Source organism: Nomia melanderi, chromosome 1 (assembly GCF_051020985.1).
Source record: "Nomia melanderi isolate GNS246 chromosome 1, iyNomMela1, whole genome shotgun sequence".
Classification (NCBI taxonomy): domain Eukaryota; kingdom Metazoa; phylum Arthropoda; class Insecta; order Hymenoptera; family Halictidae; genus Nomia; species Nomia melanderi.
In genome coordinates this window covers 2670242-2693170 of record NC_134999.1, presented here as the reverse complement: position 1 = coordinate 2693170, position 22929 = coordinate 2670242, and the positions used below count along the sequence as shown (strand labels likewise).

At 31.9% G+C, this 22929-nt stretch overlaps 2 protein-coding genes across 11 annotated transcripts in view; one reads left to right on the top strand and one right to left on the bottom strand.

Annotated features, from left to right (window-relative positions):
• The window catches only part of ChAT (Choline acetyltransferase), an 86422-nt gene extending 77559 nt beyond the window's left edge, over positions 1–8863 (top strand). For both annotated transcript variants that reach the window (XM_031993258.2, XM_031993249.2), the window contains exon 11: positions 1015–8863. In XM_031993258.2, coding sequence (XP_031849118.1) covers positions 1015–1227 — 213 coding nt within the window. In that variant the 3' untranslated portion in view covers positions 1228–8863. The remainder of the gene's footprint in view (positions 1–1014) is intronic.
• Positions 8857–22696, bottom strand: Mekk1 (mitogen-activated protein kinase kinase kinase 4). 9 transcript variants are annotated; one of them, XM_076370935.1, is made up of 20 exons: positions 17816–17877; positions 17587–17746; positions 17368–17466; positions 16462–16596; positions 14546–14825; positions 14259–14459; positions 13849–14039; positions 13203–13619; positions 12878–13123; positions 12573–12800; positions 12083–12499; positions 11718–11825; positions 11482–11641; positions 10973–11426; positions 10535–10900; positions 10244–10431; positions 10007–10175; positions 9802–9924; positions 9583–9734; positions 8857–9497 (listed from the first exon to the last, which is right to left on the bottom strand). In XM_076370935.1, the coding sequence occupies exons 4-20, from the start codon at positions 16542–16544 to the stop codon at positions 9312–9314; spliced, it is 3969 nt and encodes a 1322-aa protein (XP_076227050.1). In that variant the 5' UTR covers positions 16545–16596; positions 17368–17466; positions 17587–17746; positions 17816–17877; the 3' UTR covers positions 8857–9311. The 9 variants fall into 9 exon arrangements, with proteins under 9 accessions (XP_076227050.1, XP_076227049.1, XP_076227056.1 ...); XM_076370934.1 differs by lacking the exons at positions 17587–17746; positions 17816–17877 and adding an exon at positions 22514–22696; XM_076370941.1 differs by lacking the exons at positions 17587–17746; positions 17816–17877 and adding an exon at positions 20953–20971.
• Between the last annotated feature and the right edge of the window lie 233 nt (positions 22697–22929).

The following is a 22929-nucleotide window of genomic DNA, read 5'->3' as shown; positions in this document are numbered from 1 at the left end:
TACTTGACACAATCATTTTTGTTTCGTCAAAAGAAAGTTGGTATATACGGTATGTTTGTTGACGGTTCAATATAAATGTTTAATTTGATAAAATACAAATTTGGAAATACGTATAATTGAAATATTAAATGGTATTCAACTTTTTAAATTGAATATCCACTTTAGAAGAAGAAACCAAATTGAAGTGGAACGCGAGAAAAGTACTTTAGGAAATTCCGTTTTGAAGTTCAAGGTAACAAAGGTAACAATTCACGGGTAGAGTTTCGAGAACGGAAGTACCATTGTAGTCTCACAATTCAAGAGCCAGAACCCTTCGCAAGGTATAAAGAGGAACGAAGAGAACGTTGAAGCAGTTTTACACTGCTTCGCTCAATAGTTCCAAGATCTAGAAAATAGTAAATTTTATACATAATTTAACAATGAAAAATCGCGAAAATATTCCTTCATGTTTTCTCGTATTGTACGTAACCATCTCATACTATAGAAAATACCTACTAATTGTGAGTCAAGTATTTTATAATCATAATTAAAAAATTAAAAAACAGGAAATATCTTATGTTCTATAAAATACCTATTGAACCTAATATTCTATAATCATAATTAAAAAACCCGGAAACACAGAAATATTTTGTATTGATCGAAATGCTTATTAAATCTAGTGTTCCATTATTATAATCCAAAATCCGAAAACGCAGAAAATATCTTATATTGTACAAAATTCCCATTGACTCTAGTATTCCATTACAATAATTAAAAAACTCGGAAGCACAGAAAACATCTGGTATCGTACAAAATATCTATTAAATCTAATGTTCCATTGTTATAATGAACAAATTCGAAAACACAGAAAGTATCTTTAAAATAATGACTAAACTAAATAATCAGTTTACACAGTTAAAAAATTACAAAACGCAAGAATACATTTCTCCGTTTTCTTCCGGGCTGTTCGTAAACGTTTCTCACTGTACCCCATATCGTAAGAAATATCCACTAAATCAAGCTTGTTGTTTTCAGGTAACTACAAAGAACGATACAATCGCAGGATATGGGCCAGTGGTTCCGGATGGTTACGGGTGTGGTTACAACATCAGGGACAACGGCTTTATATTCGCGGTGTCCGCTTTCCATAGCGACGGTAGGACGAACGCGATGAAATTCGCGCAAACGCTTGAGCAAAGCTTGCGGGATATGGCGACCATGTTGAAAAATGCATCAGCTCAGCGATGAAACAAATCGTGAATTCGTCGCTGCGAATAAAAAGTAAAAAGCCACAGTAGAACCTCGATTAACTCGGAATGTTCCCTCGAAAATATCCCATGGGGATTTAAGGCTCTTTTCTATTTAGAACGAAGTCAGTCGTCAGTGTATCGATTTATCTCCATTTTCTTGAAAATTCTTGGATCTAGAGTCATTATAATATTCCTACTAGCATAAATGTTATCATGTGTGCTTCTATTAACACACAGACAACCACTCAGAAAGAAACTGTGATTATAATGTTTTCCACTAACTTAAATCGAACTCAATTAACAGGTTTCATTAAAAATTATGTTCCAAAAGAGCAAGAAAGATATCTAATGAATTGCAAGTATCCCCAGTTCAAGGTTTACTAGATAATCAAAAAGAAAAAATTAACAAAATAAATGGCTGTGCGTTGCTAAGTGAAAAGTGGGAGACTTGCCATTCGGTTGGTTAAGTGTTAACCTGTTAACTGTGGAATTTAATTTAAAAAATCTCTCATTGTAAGCTTAATGAAATCAAACAATGAAGTGTATACTAGTCAGACGCTGGAAAAATGCACCTATAATATATTCTAATGAGAAACTAAAACGAAACGAAGAAGAACTACATGTGTGTCTGAACAACTAAATAATTGATCGGTAAAAAAATTGGTACCATTTTACGTTTTAAGAAGATGTGTACACTCATTAAGCGCAGTAAACTAATTAAAAGAAGTGAATCAGTTTAAACCGTACCTATTCATATTTAATCATGCTTCTGTCGACTTCAATGGCCGAGAAGCTACCAAGTTAATAGGTTCAAAGGAACAGGGCAAAGGCAACTTAACAGAGGGTTTAAATATTTTCCAACAATGTGAAACAGTTTGGGGTCATTTATTTTCTGAGTAGGATACTTGGAGTAGGATTTTTTAATGAAAAATAATACGAATGAATATTTAAACTTTTATTTAATATTTCGAAATAGTATACAACTGTAGAAAAATGGTAAAATTACCATACCAATATTAGCATCTTTACCATAGAGGAAAATCATCAAATAGAAAGAAAAAAGAAATAAAAAAGTGTGGAACATAATTTTTATTTTACCTCCATTTTTTTAATAGAGCAAGAATATTAAAAACGATTCCAAATGTTTAAGTACTGATACGTTTATACAAATATTTTTTAATATTTTTAAGAACAATGCATTTATTACTACATAAAAATTCTACCTTTAGTTTTTAAATATATTGTCAATAACTTCTTTTCCATTTTCGATTACCCGCTGAGTTTTATCTGAACCAGTTCGTGCATTTTCCAGTTAGGTTAATTAATCGAGGTTCTACTGTACTGTACCAAATCGAAGTCGTATTAACCTTCACGCTGCAATTTTTAATTATTATCAAACGAAACTGTAAGCCCACCACACAATTCGATTTTAGTTCATAATTGGAACTTATTTTTCTTTAAAACGAGGCTCAATAATACTGTGGCACATCTCTAGTCTACTGTTTACCATCACGGAACCTGGTCGAGCTTCAATATATTTTTCTCCAAAATTGCAATTTTTAAAAGCACATTAAAAAATATTTAAAAGTGAATGAGGAAATTACTAAATTACAAAATTAATAATTCACTACATGAAAAATTAACAATAATTCGAGTAAAAAATAATTACTTTATCAGTTCTGTTACATATGTTCCAAATTTTCTTAGTCATTTTCCCGTATAGAATTTTATGACATCAGAAATGCTAATTTTGCAGCGTAGAGATTAAAACAAAATACGTTTAAACATATCAATGAAAGTGTGCAATTAGGCCAACACATCTGGAACTTCTGTTTCTGTCGTTTGAATCTTATTCTGAAACAGAACAAGTTACATATACAGGGCATATTTATAACACTGCTGGTCAAAGTTCAATCCATTTAATAATTAATAAGTACATATATTACAATGTTATAAGATTCAAATGGGCGATTAACAGTGAAAAGTTATATTTCTCGTTGCAATTAGAGGATTCCTATCGATTATAGTCACGGTCACATGCAAGTCATGTTATTAAGGTTTCCTATTAATTTTAGAGAATGGTCTCATACGGATTAACATAGTTTAAAGAAATTGTTTATTAATTACGATGATGAAACTACAGTGATTCGTATTATCTGTTATGTAAGTATAGTTTTCTGTTCATTCGAACGAAGTAGTCATAGGTAAATCGTATAACTTAAAAAGCTTTCTATTAATCTTTTAAAAAATGGCCACATGTGGTACATGTAAATTAGGAAGCTTTTTATCAATTATATCAGCCACCCATGGTGATTAGCGCTATGTATGATACAAACTAGTAGAACTGCAGTGGGCTAGACACTACTAACTCATACGGTCTACAAGGATTTTGTTAATCTTTGCAGAATTACTGCATGTATTTCATGTTACCTGAAGTCATACCAGTTGTAGTAAAGGCTTCATCGTTTTTGACAGCGTAACCTACCAGAATGTCGTGTTATCTACCAAATATTTTATTAACACTTTATCGACTAATGGATCCACGAGGCATCAAATACGCTACTATCAAAAGAACGTTAAATTAATATTATAATTAAACAGGCTGTTCGTTCTAATTCGAAAATATAAAATAGTTCCTTTTCTGTTAACAATACGAAAAAAGTTTTCGAAGGAAATTGTTCAATCCATAAAGATACGCATCTGGATATGTCAACATTTTCTTTGTGGTTGCATTTTTAATGATTTATAACAATCGAAACTGTCTATATATGAAACAAAAAAAATTCTTGATCTTTAGGCAGATTTGTATAATAAAGAATTTGAGTAAGAAAACAAAAATTAACATATGTAGGAAGGTGCGTAATGCAGGTTTCTTTATATAGTTAAATTTGAAAATAACTTTTTTTCGTTTACTTGTTAGTTGTTTCAGAAAATATTAAAAATAATTTATACTGATTATTTCGCGTAAGGGGATTTGATAAATGAATAATTGCTACAAGTAAATAACCTTTTTGCAGTTCTTGTTTATTTACCTATAAGGTCGTTATAAAATGTTAAAAATAATATATAATTTTATTTAAAATAATAATGTCTTTCAATTTTTACATGTATCATAAATAAAATCGGAGATACGCGAGGTGCTTAAATTAAATGAAAAGCATTAAAAGTACACAGGATGTTCCCACAATCTTGGTACAAGCAGAAAATGTGTGTATCTATGTGAAAAACTCAGACGAAAATGTAGAATAGAATGTTCATCATATGAAAAAATGTTATTCTACATTTTCTCAGTTTTTCATATAGAATAATTACCTTTCTGATTGTATTACAATTTCTAAAACATTGTGCAATGGTTCCTTCGATAAGGTGTTAATTATGAAACAGAAACAAATGGGTTATACACCTCTACGTTTCTAAAGGTCCTTAGAAAAGGGAAACACGTTTCGTACGCAATAATGTAATACTTATCGTAACGAGGATAGCCAACTTAAGAAAAATGTTAACATTATAGATATATGTACCGGTGCTTGTAATTCGCACACTTTATCAGACATCGCTGGTTCGTTGTTCTCCGCCTTGTTCGCAAGGAAAATTATCGTGTGTATCTAGACTAATTTTAGAGTAGCTCTTGTAGGCGAAGATTTCTTTACCAATGATTTCACACATTATCGTGAGTATCCTTCCCTTTCGTTAAAACGTAGTTAAAAACTCCAATGATGAGGCGAACGTGAGTCGATGTTTATTAAATTTGCAACTAGATTGTTGTTTCAAAGATTTCACAGAAATCATCCTTGCATTAATATTGCTACAAGTACGAGTCCTTTAGAGAAATTGCGCCACACTGATAAAAAATTACGTTGGAAATTGGAAATTGTTATTTGCTGAAAAGTAATATTTCATTCATTGTACACGCGGAAAATGAAGTAGTGATTACCTGCACAGAAAAACATCAGAAATTACAATACTTCATGAAAAATTAATGTATCTTTGCAGCAAATGAACATACTCTAGGTTGAGTTAAATTTAAATTTAAATTAACCTTAGGTTGTATTTTTTAAGTAGGTCGCAAGTAAGTTTTAGTTAAATCTCAGATATGAGTATATTTATATTTAATATTACTTAATACCATTTCAAAAAATCGAATTAGTCTTCGGTCGTATAAGTATTTCAACTCTAATTAAAAAAACAATAGCTCCATCTTACAGTATGTAATTGTTTTAATTCAAAGCTCAGTGGAACGATTTTTCTCTAACTCCTATAGATACATCAGCAATTACATGTTTATATTTGTGCATTTTAATTGTCAAGCATCATTTGAAAGATCTATTCATCAAAAAATCATTGATTGCTATAAAGTACTCATCATATCCTCAGAACACTATATAACAGTCATCCTTCATAGAACGAATTGCTATTTCCTCGTAATGGACGCTATAATCTAATGACCCTTTCTTAAAAACAGGCGTACAAATAATAAGCGACCGAGTTCGACTAACAGAGACGGAAATTGTTTAAGTCGCTGAGCGTACTTATTGTTAGTAGGCAATGTAGATCGATCGGTCCATTATGAAACACTAGTCAAAGTCCTCGAACATTATAGTCCGAGCGCTGGAAGTTCCTTTCCTCTGAAAGTGAACGGTTATTTCCGTATGGTTTCATTATTATTCGTACATTATAATTAATAATTAACATTTTATGTTGATTTCTTACTGGTAGGGCATAAGTAAAGTATCAACGTTTTAAAAAATGATTTGATCTTATTGCTTGATACGATCTAGAGAAACTAACCCCAAAGGTTAATATTACTTATTAGGAAGTGAATCAGATAAAAAAGAACATTTTAGTGTGGGATTATGTTTAGGTAGAGTCTCAGTTGACTTTAGATGTAACTACAGCATAATTTGGATGTATTGAATATGTTTAAGTATTTAATCGAACTTTTAGGTGTGGATTAGATCTGATGTTTAAGTTATGTCTAAAAGTATCGTTATATGTGGACACATTCAAACCTTATTCTTATCTAGTTCAAACTTAATTTGTGCCATACCTCAAAAGATTAAAATATATACATATTTAAAATATTTAAAACCTAGACGAAGATTTATTGAATGTTTATGTTTGAATGATCTAAATTGGACCTAAGTTGAATCAGAGTCTGATCTAGATTAAATGGATTCTATCTAGAAATGACCTAAATATATCAAACTGCCTGGACAGTCAAAATTTTGAAATTGTGGTAAAACGAAATTTTGTTTGGTAGGTTAAAAATGATATAAAAACGAATGAAATTATGTAATATATTATTGCGTAATAATTCGAAGTCTAATTGTGACGTATAGCATATGGGTATTTAAATCAGACCTAATTTTCAATTTGGGGTAGATTTGAAACTTGGGTCTTCAGAAACCAACGAAATTCTATGATCTACGTTAGTTTCGCCTATCCACGCAAAGGCAATTAAAAAAAGGTTTAAATTAGTGATATTTAGAAATATTTAAAGGCTGCAACGTCCGAACGTTCAGCTGTATGTTACAAAAAATTCTGAATAATTTAGAGTAAACTGTTAACTTAATGATGGTTATTGGTAGGTTACAGACTAGATTTCTGTTTGTTGCCAAGCAACTGTAAATGTTACTGTTAATTGTATCTACATGATGTATATGTATGTTATATTTTATTGTTTCTGTATATATGTGGTAATTTTCAAGATTTACTTATGTAATAAGTGTTTAAAATTTCCTTATGTAATATGTTATGTATAAGTAATTCTCTCGATTACACTAATTTATAATTTTGTAATATAATTACCCACAGTTTAGAAGTGGTATGCGATTCGCAGTGGAACGTTAAGTATGAAAAAAAAGTAAATACGTTTATATTAGCTTTGTAAATTTGTTATCTTAAGCAATTGTTGATAATTTTGAATGTTCTTTATCAATAAAGCGAACATTCCTCGTACAGTATCTCCAATAGACGCAACGAAGAGACAGAATACTGCATAGAGGCTGATAAAGCTAACTTCTTTAGGTAGAGAAGAGATTTCTAGCGCGCGGACCTCGTCTGTCGCAACACATATTAAATGTGGCCAATCGTTCGTGTGTTGGCGCCCGCACAGTAAACTCTTGTCCAATTCTTAGGTAGGTCGGCGGATCGTCCTTCTCGATAGACCGGCGAACGTCGACGATAGCTCTATTTGTCTATCACTTTAATCTTCTACGTCTAATAACTACTGTAACTAAAGCTACTTCACTAAGTACCGAATTCTGCCCACAGTAAAAACGATTCATCTTTCCCCTTGAAAAAAGTAAACAGTTAGTCGGCGCTATCACAAGCAGGATATGGGGTAGATCGTAACGTATTTTGGATATTCATCTTTCTGTAATTACATAAGTAGGATCAAGGGTACTAAAACTCGAACATAGTTACTAAAATTGTTAGAGAATAGCTTAACATTGCGAAATAACTGTTTCCATTAACTGTCAGAGCCTGTAATGTTACTTTCATGAATCGTGTGTTGCCGGAAAATATGACATTCATTAGGAAACTATCTGTTAAGGAAACACGCGACGAATGACTGTGTACCTATATAACACTCAATCATTGCTGAATGTTAGTGGATCTACCGCATACCTTGTTTATACCTGTAATTTGTAACTACTTACAGACACGCACATATATATATATACATATATATAAAACGCATTTGTTAACATTATTCATATTTTACGACGTTGTTCGTTAACTTTGTTGTATACTACTTCGATTGTACAGTCACCCGTAGTATAAATGTCATCGAGTTTCGGAATGTTCCCTCACGTGGAAGCATAAAACAAAGTATGTAGTAGTTTCATCTGTATTGCCGTTACGCGATGAGTTTATTAAGTATTCAATTGATCGGGAAAGTTTTATATTCAGAGTCTAAGGAAAACTGCTTTATTGTAACCATAAAATGAATCTTTAACTAGCGCGGGGAATTGCGGCGGTTCCTTGTATTGTTATCTACTAACGTTACATATAAGTATACATACACACATGTACGCACATATCAAGTAACGTTTACTTATGTAAGAGTATGTGTATGTATGGTATATAAAAGTGTTCTGTATATTAATCATAAGATGCAAATACCTATTATGTTTAAGGTGAAATAGAATTACTTATGTACATCGCGAAATTATTTGCGATTGCACCTCTGCGGCCAAGAATATCACGCATATCAGGCGAAAGCCATCATAGCGATGATTTTATTGAATAGGACATGTCCTCGTAAGATAGAATTGCTTATAAAATAAAGGTGACTGAACTAAAGTAGTCTATATTCAAAAGTTCAGTTGAACTTTATTCCAAAAAATAATATTGTATGAAGACTACTGTTATTACAATGAAATTATGTATTGTCACATGAGGTAATGATAATTATAAACAATCCGAGTAATCATGAGAAAGCATGGTTCAAAAAAACAGTCGTCTTCGTGATCAATAATATCTAATGGTCAATAAACTTGTAAGCACATATCACTTTCTGTTCATACGGAAAGTATACACGGCATACCTCTGTAATTAAATAATGAAAGTATGTTGTATCATGTGTATGTATGTTTCCTTGTGCAAAAATAAACACTATTGTGACACCACCTTTTACTTCAATTTTATTCTGTTTATAATACAATATTTATTCTACAGTCTCAGCACATTATTTGACTAAGAAAGAAAATAATAATACACCTTAAATCTTACAAAAAATAATTTAAGATACATTTGTTAATGTACAGTGAAAGTACCTATTTCTGTAATTGGAATGTTATACTAAAAAAATGTCTTTTATGCCTTAATACTGAGTAACCAATATTGTTTATTTATTAATTTGAAGATCTAATTCATATATAATTTCGACATGATTTTATTAGGAACTCGAAATTTATCGAAGTTTCACGAAAGAATTTTTGAAATAAGTAAAAACATTGGTGTTCTAAAAATATTTTTTATGTTCAACTAACCAACAATAAATTTAACCTGATGCAGGTGATGATACAAGATTCTCCATTCTTTCAAACCGAAAGATTCTACAATTGAATTGGTATATTAGGCTTGATGTCGCGGCATCGTTAAATCAGCATTGACGTCCTCATATGCTTGAGCAAACGGTAGTGCGAGTAAGGCATTCGCAGTTAATCTTTTCTTGGGATCATGTTGCAAGCACTTTTTTATTAAATCAACCCCTTCAACAGACAAATTTTTTGGTAACGATGGTGTCTCACCCATTCCCACCTATAAAAAATTTGATACAACAAATATTATTATTAAAAATACAGCATTATTCAGTAAGTAATATAATGCATTTATTAAAAGATACCTTAAACATGATTTGATAATTAGAATCATATTCTGACCATGGCCTTCGTCCACTAGACATTTCTATTATGCAACAACCAACTGACCAAATGTCAGCAGCTCTACCATGACCACCAGTTTCCGTTTTCATGAACACTTCCGGTGCCATATAAGCTACATGAGGTAACATAAAATTAATTTTTGATTCAATGTAAAATAACTAAAAGCATTCATTACTTACCCTGAGTACCAACAAAACCTTGTAATTCACCAGGCATAGTGGTATGTGCCTTAATTTGCACAGCACTACCAAAATCTCCAAGTTTCAAACAATTACCCTCATCCGTTAAAAATATATTTGCAGCTGCGCATAAATAATATATATATACATTATTATAGTTAAATGCAAAGATGTAAATCAATGAACATATTACAAGGACATTCACTTTTAATATCGCGATGTACTATTCCATGAAAATGGAGAACTGCTACTGCCGAAAGAAGCTGATGAGTATATTTTCTAGCTAGTGACTCCGGTAAACCAGTCCCACTACCAGCTATTAAACTTTCTAAGGTTCCTTCAGCACAAAATTCCATGAAAATTAACATTTCTTCCTAAAACAATATATTTTTATAATAAGTCTTTAATCAAAGGAACAGTGTACATACACATAGAAACTTACCCGATGAATTTCTAAACCATAGTATCTAACTAAATGTTGGTGCTGAATTCCTTCAAATATTTGTAATTCCTCAGCAACTCGCCTAATTGCTCTGTGATCTCCAGGTTGCAACTGAACTTCTTTCATAGCTAACAGTTCACCAGTTTGGTTATTAACCACTGTATATACTTTACCAAACCTTCCTTGTCCTATAGTTAATTTTCATTAATATATCGTGCATATATATTGTATTCAAAATTGATACACATTGATATAGTTATTTATTGTACATTTAATGCATATAGAATTTACCTATTTTAATACCCCTTTGCCAAGTAAAAGTGACGCGTCTTGCTTTGACACGAACTCTGTCAACAGCTTTCCTATCTGTAACTTGTCCAATAAGTTCACGACTTCTTAGTCTTTCGTCAATATCAAACTCCACCTTTTTTATGGCACGAACAACTCTCTCTTGTCTTGACACACTACGATTGGATGCATTCAAAATCATAGTTATGTTTCCATCAACTGCGGTTGGTGAAGGTGCCTTTTTAGGATTCAACGTGGTATCGGGGGACTTGAGAATTTCTCTTGGCTTCTGAGAAAGACTCAAACTCGCAGTTCTACTTCTTGCAGTACAAGGCGATGAAGCTCTCGAACGGGATAATCTTCTTATATCTAAAATCAAGTATAAAGTATTCAATTATGTTATATAAATGATCTGACAATACCATAAAAATAGATACTTACTTTCTGTTTCTGTATTCATAGCAGTATTGGCACTTCCAACAACATGGGATATACAACGATCCATAGATGTTTTTAACTCTTCAAATTCCTCATCGGTTAAGTGTTTTGTATTATGCGGTTCACACACTGTAATTAAAAATTCTAAACCTTGGTTTGCCCACCTAGGTCTTAAACCTCTTCCTCGTTCACATCTAGTTCTAACGAATTCCATCCACAAAAGAGCAAAAGCAACTAATCCCCGTGCCAGTGCAGCTTTTTCCCCTACTGTAAATAATTTGCAAGTCTCTTTGTGGTAGTCGAAACCCATCCGATAAGCCTGATGAAGTATTTCTCTTATTCTCGATCGCATGGCAGATCGTTCGCTTTCAGCATGCGGTTCTTCTGCTTGCTCAAGGTCACGTTGAAAATTTTCAATAACATTTGTTATCTGATACCGGAGACCCATAACTGTTTCCTATAAAGAACCAGTTATTACGTGAGGAAACATTAATTTTTTTTTAATAATTTACCTTTAAAGTCGCTAGCGATTCCTCTAACTTTTCATTGAAAACTGGCCACTTCTCGATGTCACGCTGCAGACATCTAGCCAAGGAGACACTCTTTACAACTTTCTCTCGAGCTTCTACAAACATCCCTTGCCATTCTCGCCCAACGTACATTAGTTGAAATCTAAATCATATATCAATATAGATTACTTATTTGTTACTTACATAATTTACGGAGAAATAAATGTGTTTTTTCTTACTTATTTGTCCAGTCCTCATCACTCCAATCCTCCGTGGTTTCTTTAATTTCTCGAGGTCTCTCATTAAGGAATTCTTTAAGTTGTTTAATCATTGTTTTTGCAATTTCACTGTAAATGAGTACATGAAAATGTGACATGATAATTTACAAATGTTATGCCAGCTGAAAGTATATTCTAACAAATAGAAAATTATAAAATAAAATATAAAGCCATGCAATTTTACAGCCAATTTAAAATTATATACAAGAAATAAGTACCGTTTACGTTAATTTAAGAAGAATTAATCATTCTTGAGATATGACTTCAAAAATGGCGGGATAGATATCAAAATGGTACAGCAATATACAAAGTAAACTAAAGCTTACCAAAACTTCACACCAGCAATTTCGTAACCATCTAATATATTTCCTGCAATTGATTTTACAAATATCCATTCATCCATTATTAAATTCTTATGGAAGCTATCATGTTGCACCATATCCACCCACTGTTGTAGATAATCAAGGTATACTTCAAAAACGGCTTTCAAACTTTCGTCAAAATCTTTCACATCCTCTTGAAACAAATCTTTGTAGATACTAATATCATCGGCAACTGCTCCACTAGAATGCGCGACAAATCTGTCACGATGAATACACGCTATTCTAAGGCCTTCCCTAAGTTCACGCATAAGTTGTCTAACAGATAACGGACTAGGTTGTTCTGGCTTTTGTTCCAACCTCATTCTCAGAAATTCATGAACAACATCCAAAGGTACTCGAGAAAGGAACACGAAGGCAGCTCTAAAAAAAGTATCATTGCTTTATATCAAAATATAAGATTAATTTGTATGAACATATTACTCCAGTTTTCTACCTGTACGACGGAAGATTCAATTCTTTAGCCTCGGAACTCCATACACCGTATCTACGCAATTGTTTGTCACCTTCATATTCTTCGTTTAAATCACTTGAATCACTTTCACTTATATCACATTTTTCTAACGTCAGTCTTGCTTTTCTCAAAATAGATGTATGCAATCTCTCGAGAAAATTCAGACTTTTCCCAAGACCTCTAGTTTTCAATACATCTTCAATATATTTTCTGCATAATGGAACATGTGATTAGAAAATCGTAATTCAAGAAAGATAAAAATTTTTCAAATTGTAAACAAATTTTACCTGTAAGCTTGACGATCGAATTCAACTAAATAAAAATCGAGTCTGTCAGTCTTCTCATCATCAATACACGTAAAAGAAGTTTCGGGAGTAGAAGGCCATGAGTGCCCAACAGATATCCCAGCAGAGGAATTGTTGCTGTTGTTACTATCAGAAGGGCTCGAACTTTCTTCTTGTGGATTAGATATATCAAACCTCACCGACGTGTGTCGTTGTTCTGAAGAATCAGTTGTATCTGATGATCTTGAACTGAAATAGAAACGATTGAACATGTTTCATTTGCTATCGACATACGGTGAATAATTTGTTTAACGTTTTCAACATTTACCTAATCCCAGAATCCACAGTATCGTCCAATTTTTTTTTCGTATGTGACATCATTAATAATTTTCCCAATATTTGTAACTTAAGTCGATGATGTTTGGTCATATTGTACCAAAGACACATTGCTTTCACTCTACCAGTGAATTCTGCACTTTTATATAAGGGATAGTGTGCACCCAGTGCCTGAGAAGATGGATAAAGAGCTTCAGCTGCATCTAGTCTAGCCAGCAGACCTTCTATTTGTTGTAAAGCTTCTCCTTGTGCTCTAGCACAGGGTCTACAATACATTGAAAGACATCCTGGACAGGTACTTAATTCTACGTTTGGGCTAGACCCAGGATTCATTACTCGGTCTATACACATATTACTGACATTGATCCAAGGCCCGTTATTATCTCTTGTATTAACAGTGGGATTGTATCTAAAAAGAGATAAGTATTGTCGAGAAGGTATACGTTGAAAGAGTTGCTTATCAACCGCATTAATCATTCCCTGTTACTCCAAATATTTAAAAGAACTGAAAGGTCTTAAGGAAGAAGAAAGAAGAACTAAAATTAAAGGGTAAAACTGATCAAATTGAGAACTTTCTGAGAATTCACTAGAACGGAATGTTTGAAATTTCAGTCACCATAAATTCTTAAATAATATACCTATATTCCATTATTTCTGTAAGTAAACCTTCCACAGCATCACGTTGCCTACATAAGTACTCATCCTGTGCCATTGGACTCCGGTCAGCGTGGTGAGCCTGTAATTCCAACCATATTAAATCCTTCAATTCATTTTGCCACCTAGTCTCTTCATGACTCATCTGACGACGACAATTGCGCTCTGTGCTTCCCTAAAAATGATCAACTGATATTAAATTTAATAAAATAATTTTCCAAAATTATATAAATTAAATCACTATATTATTTTTAGTACTAACTTAAAAAGTTTACAAATCAGTTGTTATACAGTCTATTGATAATTGAATTAAATACTTTTTTAATTACAAACTATATAACATTAACGTTATTAATGAATTAACTTCGAGATATATCTTAAACTGTACACGCACCAATTTTATAAGGAAAGAAAATGTATCATGAAATATTTCTCGTTCTTTGAAACTCAACGTCTTTGGCGACTGTACGACTGGTTCCGAATTGCCTAAGATTGTACGTTGCTCGATGACTTCGGGTTGAACCTTCTTCTCCTCTACATCGACGGGCTTTGACCGTAGACACCGGAATCTATTTCTAGTTTCAACCTGTAAACACTTCCAATTAGTTCTGGTTTGAACAGCGGCCAAAAAATCATTTGGAATTCGAATGATACAGATTGTTCCTTTAACGAACGTAATACCTTCATATGATTTGGCGTAGACGCTTGGTAATGATCCGATTTCTCAGCATAATTGTAGGCTGCCTCTATATCTAACTTTAAATCCCTCTCGTTGCCACGCAGTAATTTCAAACTTCTTTTACACTTCCGATTCCCATCTTTGGATGTGTCAAGATTCGCCTCGTCCTCGCCATCTCGATCCGCTTTGTCGCACATTTCGTTGAAAATTATATTGTCTAACGTGTTTCGCCTACGAAACGTTATTTTTGACGGCGTTTCTTTCTCTACGATCTTAAAATCCCTATAATCAAATGAGAATTGCGATGTTAATTTATGCATTAATCGTTTAATTGTACTAATTTAATTAATAACGCTTTCATAAACATCACAGTCATCAAAGCGATCATCAATGAACAGTTAATTATTTCCATATATTCAATCTTCTTGTATTGTAAACTTGTAATGTATGATACGAATACTATTTCGATAAAAAAAAAAACGTTGAAGGTATCTCTGAAAACTATGGAAAATTTTTAAAAATGTAATACAATCATTTTGTAGACTCTACTACAACGAATAACTGTAGACACTATTATTAATATTGCAAGGAATATAAGCATTTGTTGTTAATTAGCATAACTGGTACTATAATTAATCTACCATAATCGATACAGTAATTAATGAGTATGAGTTAGGTCTTCAGTTAAATTTAAAATGACATTTAAGCATAACTATGCTGTATTAAGTTTTTTTTTGTAAAAGATAAGCTTTGTTTTGAGTTAAATCTAGAATGTAATTGTATTATTAGATATGGAATACGACTATATCGTTGCAAATTCAAATTTGTGTCAAGTTTGGCCACTTTTGAGTTAGATTACAATCGTGTTGAAGATACGCTTGATTAGATTAGAACAAACGACATACGTTTGTGTTAAATATCACTTAAATCTAAACTATGTAGGACTATGTTAAGCTTCAATTGGAATTGCTTCAAGAACGGATTATATATGAATTATGGCAAGATGAAGATTATTAAATTTATAGGCTGCATTAAATTTATTATGAATACTATTTAACTAATATCATTTCGTCTATTATTTTTTACCAATTCACCGCGATCGTCTGAAATTGAGCAAAATGAATTGATGATTATTATTAAAAATTAATTACTTTGTTGAAGTAACTATCTACAAAGTACAAAAAAGAATAGCTCCGTCAAAAAAATGGAAAATCATTTTGGAAATTATAGAGGGTTTTCAAAAAAGTAAGACGATCATTTTGGCACCTAAAAAATAATTTTCCATTATAGATTAATGTTAAGAATAATAAATACTATTAAATTATGTGCATTGTTTTCAATAATTATATTATAATACAATGACTTGCCTCTCAAGTTTTTTTAATAAGTTAAAAATATTTTCACAAGAATCTAAACACTGCTTTGTAAGTATAGGTATAGAGTAACAGTTCGTAATCATTCGTTCACACCAATCGATTATTAGCGATGTTTCAGTACGCTTCAATATCTCATTCTTCTCATTTGCACAATTCTTAGAAATTTTATCAAACATAAAATACCGTTTGAAACACATGATTCCAAAGCTTTTGCCCCACAGCACTTTAAATCGGCTTTGTTAATCGCAGAATACCAAGGGAGGTTTTAATATTGAAATAAAAACTGCAGACACTAAAAGCAGAAGAGTACGCTAAAGCTATTAGCAAATGAAAACGAGCTGATGCTAATACTGTTTATCAGCTTGAGATTTTTACTTCCGCGTTATTTTTACACTTAAGAACAACTTTTCGTTGACTCATCATCCTGTAGCTATCACTTCTAGAATCGGGAGTAGAGTCTAAAGAAGTCTACTTTGAAGTGGACACAACGGTGAGAGCTACTTTGGACGAATACTGTGACGCGTGAGCCAAGACCAACTTACCCCCCATTAAGTTTCTGTTTCATGTATCTCTTCTTACGATTCAGTCGGGTCCTCGGAGGTGTCTGTCCGTAAATATCACACATCGCTTGAATCGACTCATCGAATTCGCTGGTCGGGCTGCTCGATCCCTTTTTGCTGCAAAAGCACAAATCGCCCGAGCGTAAATAAAATTTTTTTTTTCATCTCTCGACTAAAAATACCTCGCCCGCGAATTCTGGCGTTACACAATGCATTGCGAGAACTGCCATCAGAAAAAAAAAGTAACTGAGACTATTAGCTGAAATGACAGAGATTGATGAACCAAAACTGATAAGTGTTACAGAGATTAGGAAAATTAATCGATCAACGCATCATGAGTAGTATAGTTGATATACAATAAACCTTTTCAGAAGATAAGTTCAAGTTTTACAAGGAGAGGCCAATGAAAGGTTAAATGTAGACTTGTTTAAACTGAAGATCAAAACAAAATGATTTTATTGGATTTCAAGCTTTTGCTTTCATAAAGTACAGGAGTTAAATAAATCTTCTGTGTCAGCTTTTCTACTGGTGATATTATAATTTGAGATTAGTGCTGGTGTATTGAATATACTACAAGTTTGACCTTGAAATCGAAGATCAAGTTACATTCTTATCGTGTCATATTGTACTGACCAAGGCTACAGAAAGCGTCAAAAAATCATTTTGTTCAATTCAACAGTTTTCTTTAAAAATAGTGGTTAATTCTTATGATTGTTAAAGTAAAGTCCAGTTAGAATTAGTGTATGCATTATGAAAATGAGAATTTGCTGAGGACTGCGGAAAATTTCCCTTATATGTCAAGGTATAAAATATATAAGCAGTAATGATTCTGTTAAAAATGCTGAAATTTCAAGCTTTTTACATTCTTTTAACCATTCGAGTACTTGCCTTTTTTCTAACCAAGGATAACAGACTGATTAATTACAATTGTACGTAAGTTGGTAAACAGTGAAACGATAAGAGTGGTGATTTATTTTGTATCTGCCTCTGAAATGTAAACATGCCATAAATGGAATCAGTCTAGGTGTTGATTTTTCATGCCATTTTTCGTGAGAACGATTAGATTGTAATACGATTTTCTTTAACGTTTTTAAATTGTTATTTAACCTTTCAATTTCACCTCCAATTTCGAAGTCAAGCTCAATTGTACAGTGCTTTTTTCTTAATCGTTGCTTGTAGATTCTGTGATGTGCCACTTATTGGTACCTTCTACGAAGGAATTTTACATACTTTGAAAAGATACCTCGAATAATGCTATACCGCAGATCTACAAAAAGCGCACTAGTAGCGAATCAAAATCACTTTTCGTTACTACAGAGTATAATATAATACTTACATTACCGACATTTTTCGTATTTTTAGTAAAATTGAAGGTCCTAAGCAAAGTTTAAACTGCGAAATTTTATAAACTATGAAAATATTATACGTATATAATATTTAACATTTTTATTTCCAAATTAGTTAGTGCAATAATCAGTGGTAAATAAACCAACGTTTGGAATAAGTTTCAGATGCATATTTTCCGTGGTATTTGAGTTAAGAGGATTACTTGTTAATTGCAGTACAAAAATTCTTCAACCCATTGTTATATGACGTTTTTTTGTGAGTATATTAGTTAGGATTATAATATTATTATTAATTTATTCAATTAGTAAGGAATTCTACTTTGATTACCAATTATACATTTATTTTGACGTTGAATATTGATAAGAAATCAATGATACTACATACATTTCAAGCACAAAAGATGCACACGTACATGTTTGTTGAGTTAATTTGGAAATCTGTGTCACGAGTGTCATGATATTATATATACGATAGAAAGTTAATAAAAGCTATGCTGTAGTTTTGGCTTTATAACAACATAGCGCTTGATCCTGGATATATGCATGTTAATTAAAAAGGGGCAAAATGTAATATGATTATGTATTACTAACAACAGTTCATTCGATTCGAAATTATTTTTTATAATCGTCAATTGTTACTAATTTTCAATTGAAATTAAAATAATTATGCTGAATCTCAATTAACAATTACAAGGAGTATTTTACAATCGAATCAACAGTTCCATTTTAATCAGCATTAACCGCTTACTTTATCTCGTAACTTCGTAAAACTTATTTTATTTTTAACAAATTCTCGACACATAAAAGATATATATTTATTGTAAATAAAACAAGTAAAATAATATTTATACTATTATGTATAAAATAATATTTATACTCTATGTTATCTCGATGATGTTAAGGTAAAACAGGAGATGCATGCAGGGAAAGGGAAAAAGATTCGAATAACATCTTGATTTTGTTTACCAACCATCATTCTAGTAACAAAGTAAATTGTTCATGATCATTCATTCATAATACAGAACTATATCATTTTTCACATTTCAAATATTTTATGGCTTTTATTCATTCGTCATTACTCCAGTTTCACTTTTTCTTTCTCCCTCTTAACCTCTTGCCCTATAATTTCTCTGATGATTAGAATTATTATATCGTTAATAATTTACTAACAAAGATACTTGTTCTATATTTGCATTTGCCGCAATGATTAACAACTAATAATAATTTATAATTTCAATTCAAAATAATTAAATGAATGTTATACAACAATTTAAATTTGCTAATTTCTATTTGAAATATTCGCCACGGTATTATAAGACAAGGGGTTAATTTTAGTTCTTCACTCTTCAACGATTCACGCACATCAGTCACATTTCTTCATTATCTCACAATTTTAAAGATCCAAATTGTACATTCTTCCAATCGCTTCTCACTTTCAATACTCCAGCACAAACATCCGCTCGGACCTCAAATAGTAAACAATCAAATATCACATTATACTAGCACACAAAATATTAGTACATATGCATTTGATGCTTTATTAGTTAATAAAATTTGTCACTAAACTTTGATCGAGACTTTCAATTTGATTGAAAACACGAGGAACATTGAAAATTATAAAGGGTCCTAATTGAATGATTAAGAGATAGATGCGCAAGTAACAGCACATTATGTCTACGTTAGTTATAGGTTAATTTTCTAAATTTTGCGTGGGTAATGGCAAAAAATATTTCTCGGCAGTAAACGTTCAATGACACTGGACAAAATGAATTTGCAACTGCAGAATACAATGAATGCAAGAATACAAAGTACGAAACAACGATTTTAATAAATGAACTTTTTATTTATCTGAAAGCTGTTAGGTTTCTATCAGACTTTCATTAAAATTACTTCGTTATCACGTTCGCAGACAGTACAAATTTTAATGAGCTGCAGAAATAGAGAGGCGCATTTTTTAGTACTCCAAGGATTAAGGTGCATAATAATTTGAAAAAATTAAGGCTATATAAAATTAAATAAAATGATAATGTGTCTTATAAATCTGAACATTATAGCATTCGTGTCATTTTGCATTACATAGAAAATGAATGCTATAGCATCCACGTCCGCGAACGTGTTAACATTAACCTCTTGTATAAGAATCGCCATTTATAAGATCAAAACAAAGAACATCGTAATATTATTTAATCCGATTTAACATCGCTCAGAAATAAATCAATAATAAATTGCATCATGTTACACAAAGTGTCCGAAAAATATTAGACGATTCGTAGCATTCGTATTCCTAATGAAAGTATTATTTGGAAAATCATTTACCATTTTACAAACTAATGTTTCTTTATCAAGACATTAACAACTGAAAATTAAAGGACTGATTTCAATCAGTTGAATCCGATCACACCGTAAGTAAATACACGTAACCAAAAAACCCACAGTGGTGTATTTTTTTCGAACTATGTTTCAACTTTTCCACAGCTTTTAATATCATTTTCCCCTCCCATAATAATACTACATTCACTTGTCCTTAGTAGTTTTTCACACTATACACAATTTTCAAGAAATTAAAAAAATTCTATTATAAAATAATGTAAAATATGTACATAATAATATTAAAAAAGACACTTCACAGGAAAACACTTATGCACAAAATTAGTTAAAATATTAACATAAAATTTTAATATTAATATTATTTTAATATTAAAATATACATATAAAACATTTACGGTATTACATTTTGGTTATACAAATTAAATCTGATTTCGTTACTAGTCTCAGTTAAATAGAAACAATGACCATTTTTATTTTTTGTTTGTTATTACTATTTATGTCTTTATAGTATCTTTGATACGTAAAATTAATTTAACCGTAATGATTAGAACACAGAATACAGAAAAATTGTAGTTAAAATAATAAAGAGATACTGAAACGATAGAAAATAATACACGCTTAACTGTGCAATTTATGTTTCATTGATAAATAATTTATCAGACTAAAACCTATATTTCGCGACGCAAATTATCACCCACATGAAAATTCGACCGAGAGTCACATCGACCGTCAGCAACGCATTCCGAACACTTCAATTCTGACTCAAAGGGAGGCCTTTAAACATATAAGCATCACTTACTTTCCATATCTACAGGTAAATTTTTTGGCAGCGACTGCTGGCAGCCGCAGACTGAAAAGCGAACTCGCAGACGTTGCACGTGATTAAGTGCACGTGTTCAGTTACGTAGAGACAACTGAACGCAGAATAAAAGCAAACACATCAACGAAACGAATACTATGATACTTCCTTGATCTATACAATTTTTCAAATAAAGTAACAAACATTTTCTGTCTCGACATTCGTTATTCCTCCATACGCTACTATATACTTCGAACTATTGCCGATCGTATCCACATCCCCGAAATTTTAAAATAGCCATAATATTTCTGCTAACTGTTTTGTGATTTGGAACGTTAACAGGCATTTATCAATCACTAGAATTCTTCTTGTGAAAAACATAATGAAAGTCAGTATGTAGATAAATATTAAATATTTTTACACTAACGTACATGTATCTTCAATTATTTTTCAATATTATTTTTCAATGCCATGGTGTTTTCATTATATTGTGACTCTTATAAAAATTTGAGTTAATTAGTACAGTTAAAAATTTCACATTTATTCAGATCTAATTAATCAATAGCGCATTCAAACTGAAAAGAAACATTGAACCAAGTGTATCATTGTAAAGAGTATTTCTTTCTAAATTATTGCATGTGAGTCTTATGATAATTTATAATAACAGCTTTTGTCTGGGTAAAACTTGTCCGTGAGGTATAATACATTACTGACAACAAGTATGCAAATTATTGTAAAAAGTACTTTAAAGACTGTAGAAAAGTCAAACTATAATGTTCAAAGAGAAGTCATAAATGTTTTCTAATTACGTGTACACGTAGGTACTACTCGTACGGTCAAACACTCAGCTGACTGCAGTTTAAAATGCGCGCCCCGGAAATCGAACCTTACATTTTCAATTATTAATATCTCGGAAACGCAGTATCAATATCTGAAATGATAAAGGACTTTTCGACTAATACTATTGCGAATAATCTGAATATCACGGGTTGTCCCGTACTTTTGGAACATCCTGTATATTCTTCACACATTTCAGAAAACGATGCACGTACTGTCGCTGCGAACGGATTACACAAATTCTCCAATTATTTAATCCGCTTCATATCGGGTAATCTCACTTGCGCGTTGTTAGGCGTCATATACATCAAAATAAGAATTATTTACATAGCACTAATAATTTGACATGCACATCGAATGATTCTATTTTTTTCTTGCAACATCCGCAACTATTCTAAGTCACATAATATTGTCATAGCGCCAAGGAATAATTGTTAAACTGTGAACTTAAGTGGTCAATGAAATAGAAACGAATGTTGCTCACAAGTTGCATGTTACAAAACAACTAGCTCTGAGGGACTGGCGATTAACGTGTATATGATATTTCCTCTCTGCTGTGTTACATAAATCTACGATCTACTTTATTCGTTATTAAAAATGTGTAACTTTTCGATGACATGTAAACAAAGTATGGACATCCAATCGCGTATCGAGCCGGTCGTATTTCGTGTTATACAAAAATGCACCAACCACGTGCTTAGGTTCTATGACGCGTAAAACTCACCTAACGTAGCCAGTATCATCGTCAGAAGAGCCTGAGAAGACATTTTCTGTGGCATGGCTTTGTCTAGTGTAACTCGACATTCTTCGTCCATAAAAAGCACATAACATCCGAGACAACGCTGTCGACGTTCACAGAGAAACTTAAGCGCAGGTGCAACATATTGCGCTGTTGCCAGTTGAAGCTGAACAGGTGTCTCAGAGAATGAAATGAACACGTGATAGCGCGGGTAGTTTGAAAATCCTTTACCGATTAAGCAATTATCTGAAAAAATATACCAAAAATTAAAGTAGAACATTAGTAATCAGTAATAAATATAACTAAACAATGTTAACCATCTTAATTATACATTTCACATAGAAATAAATCACACTTTCATATAAAAGTTAAAATATGAATGGATATTAAATTGGTTTAGT

Bases quoted from the DNA above. Each gene is read 5' to 3' on its own strand.
- Mekk1 (XM_076370925.1), bottom strand. From the start codon at position 22,620: ATGTTATGTGCTTTTTATGGACGAAGAATGTCGAGTTACACTAGACAA. The intron at 10,432-10,534 runs GTAAATTCTATA...AATTAACTATAG, and splicing joins GCAAAGGGGTATTAAAATAG to GACAAGGAAGGTTTGGTAAA. The intron at 9,925-10,006 runs GTGAATGTCCTT...ATTTATGCGCAG, and splicing joins AGTACATCGCGATATTAAAA to CTGCAAATATATTTTTAACG.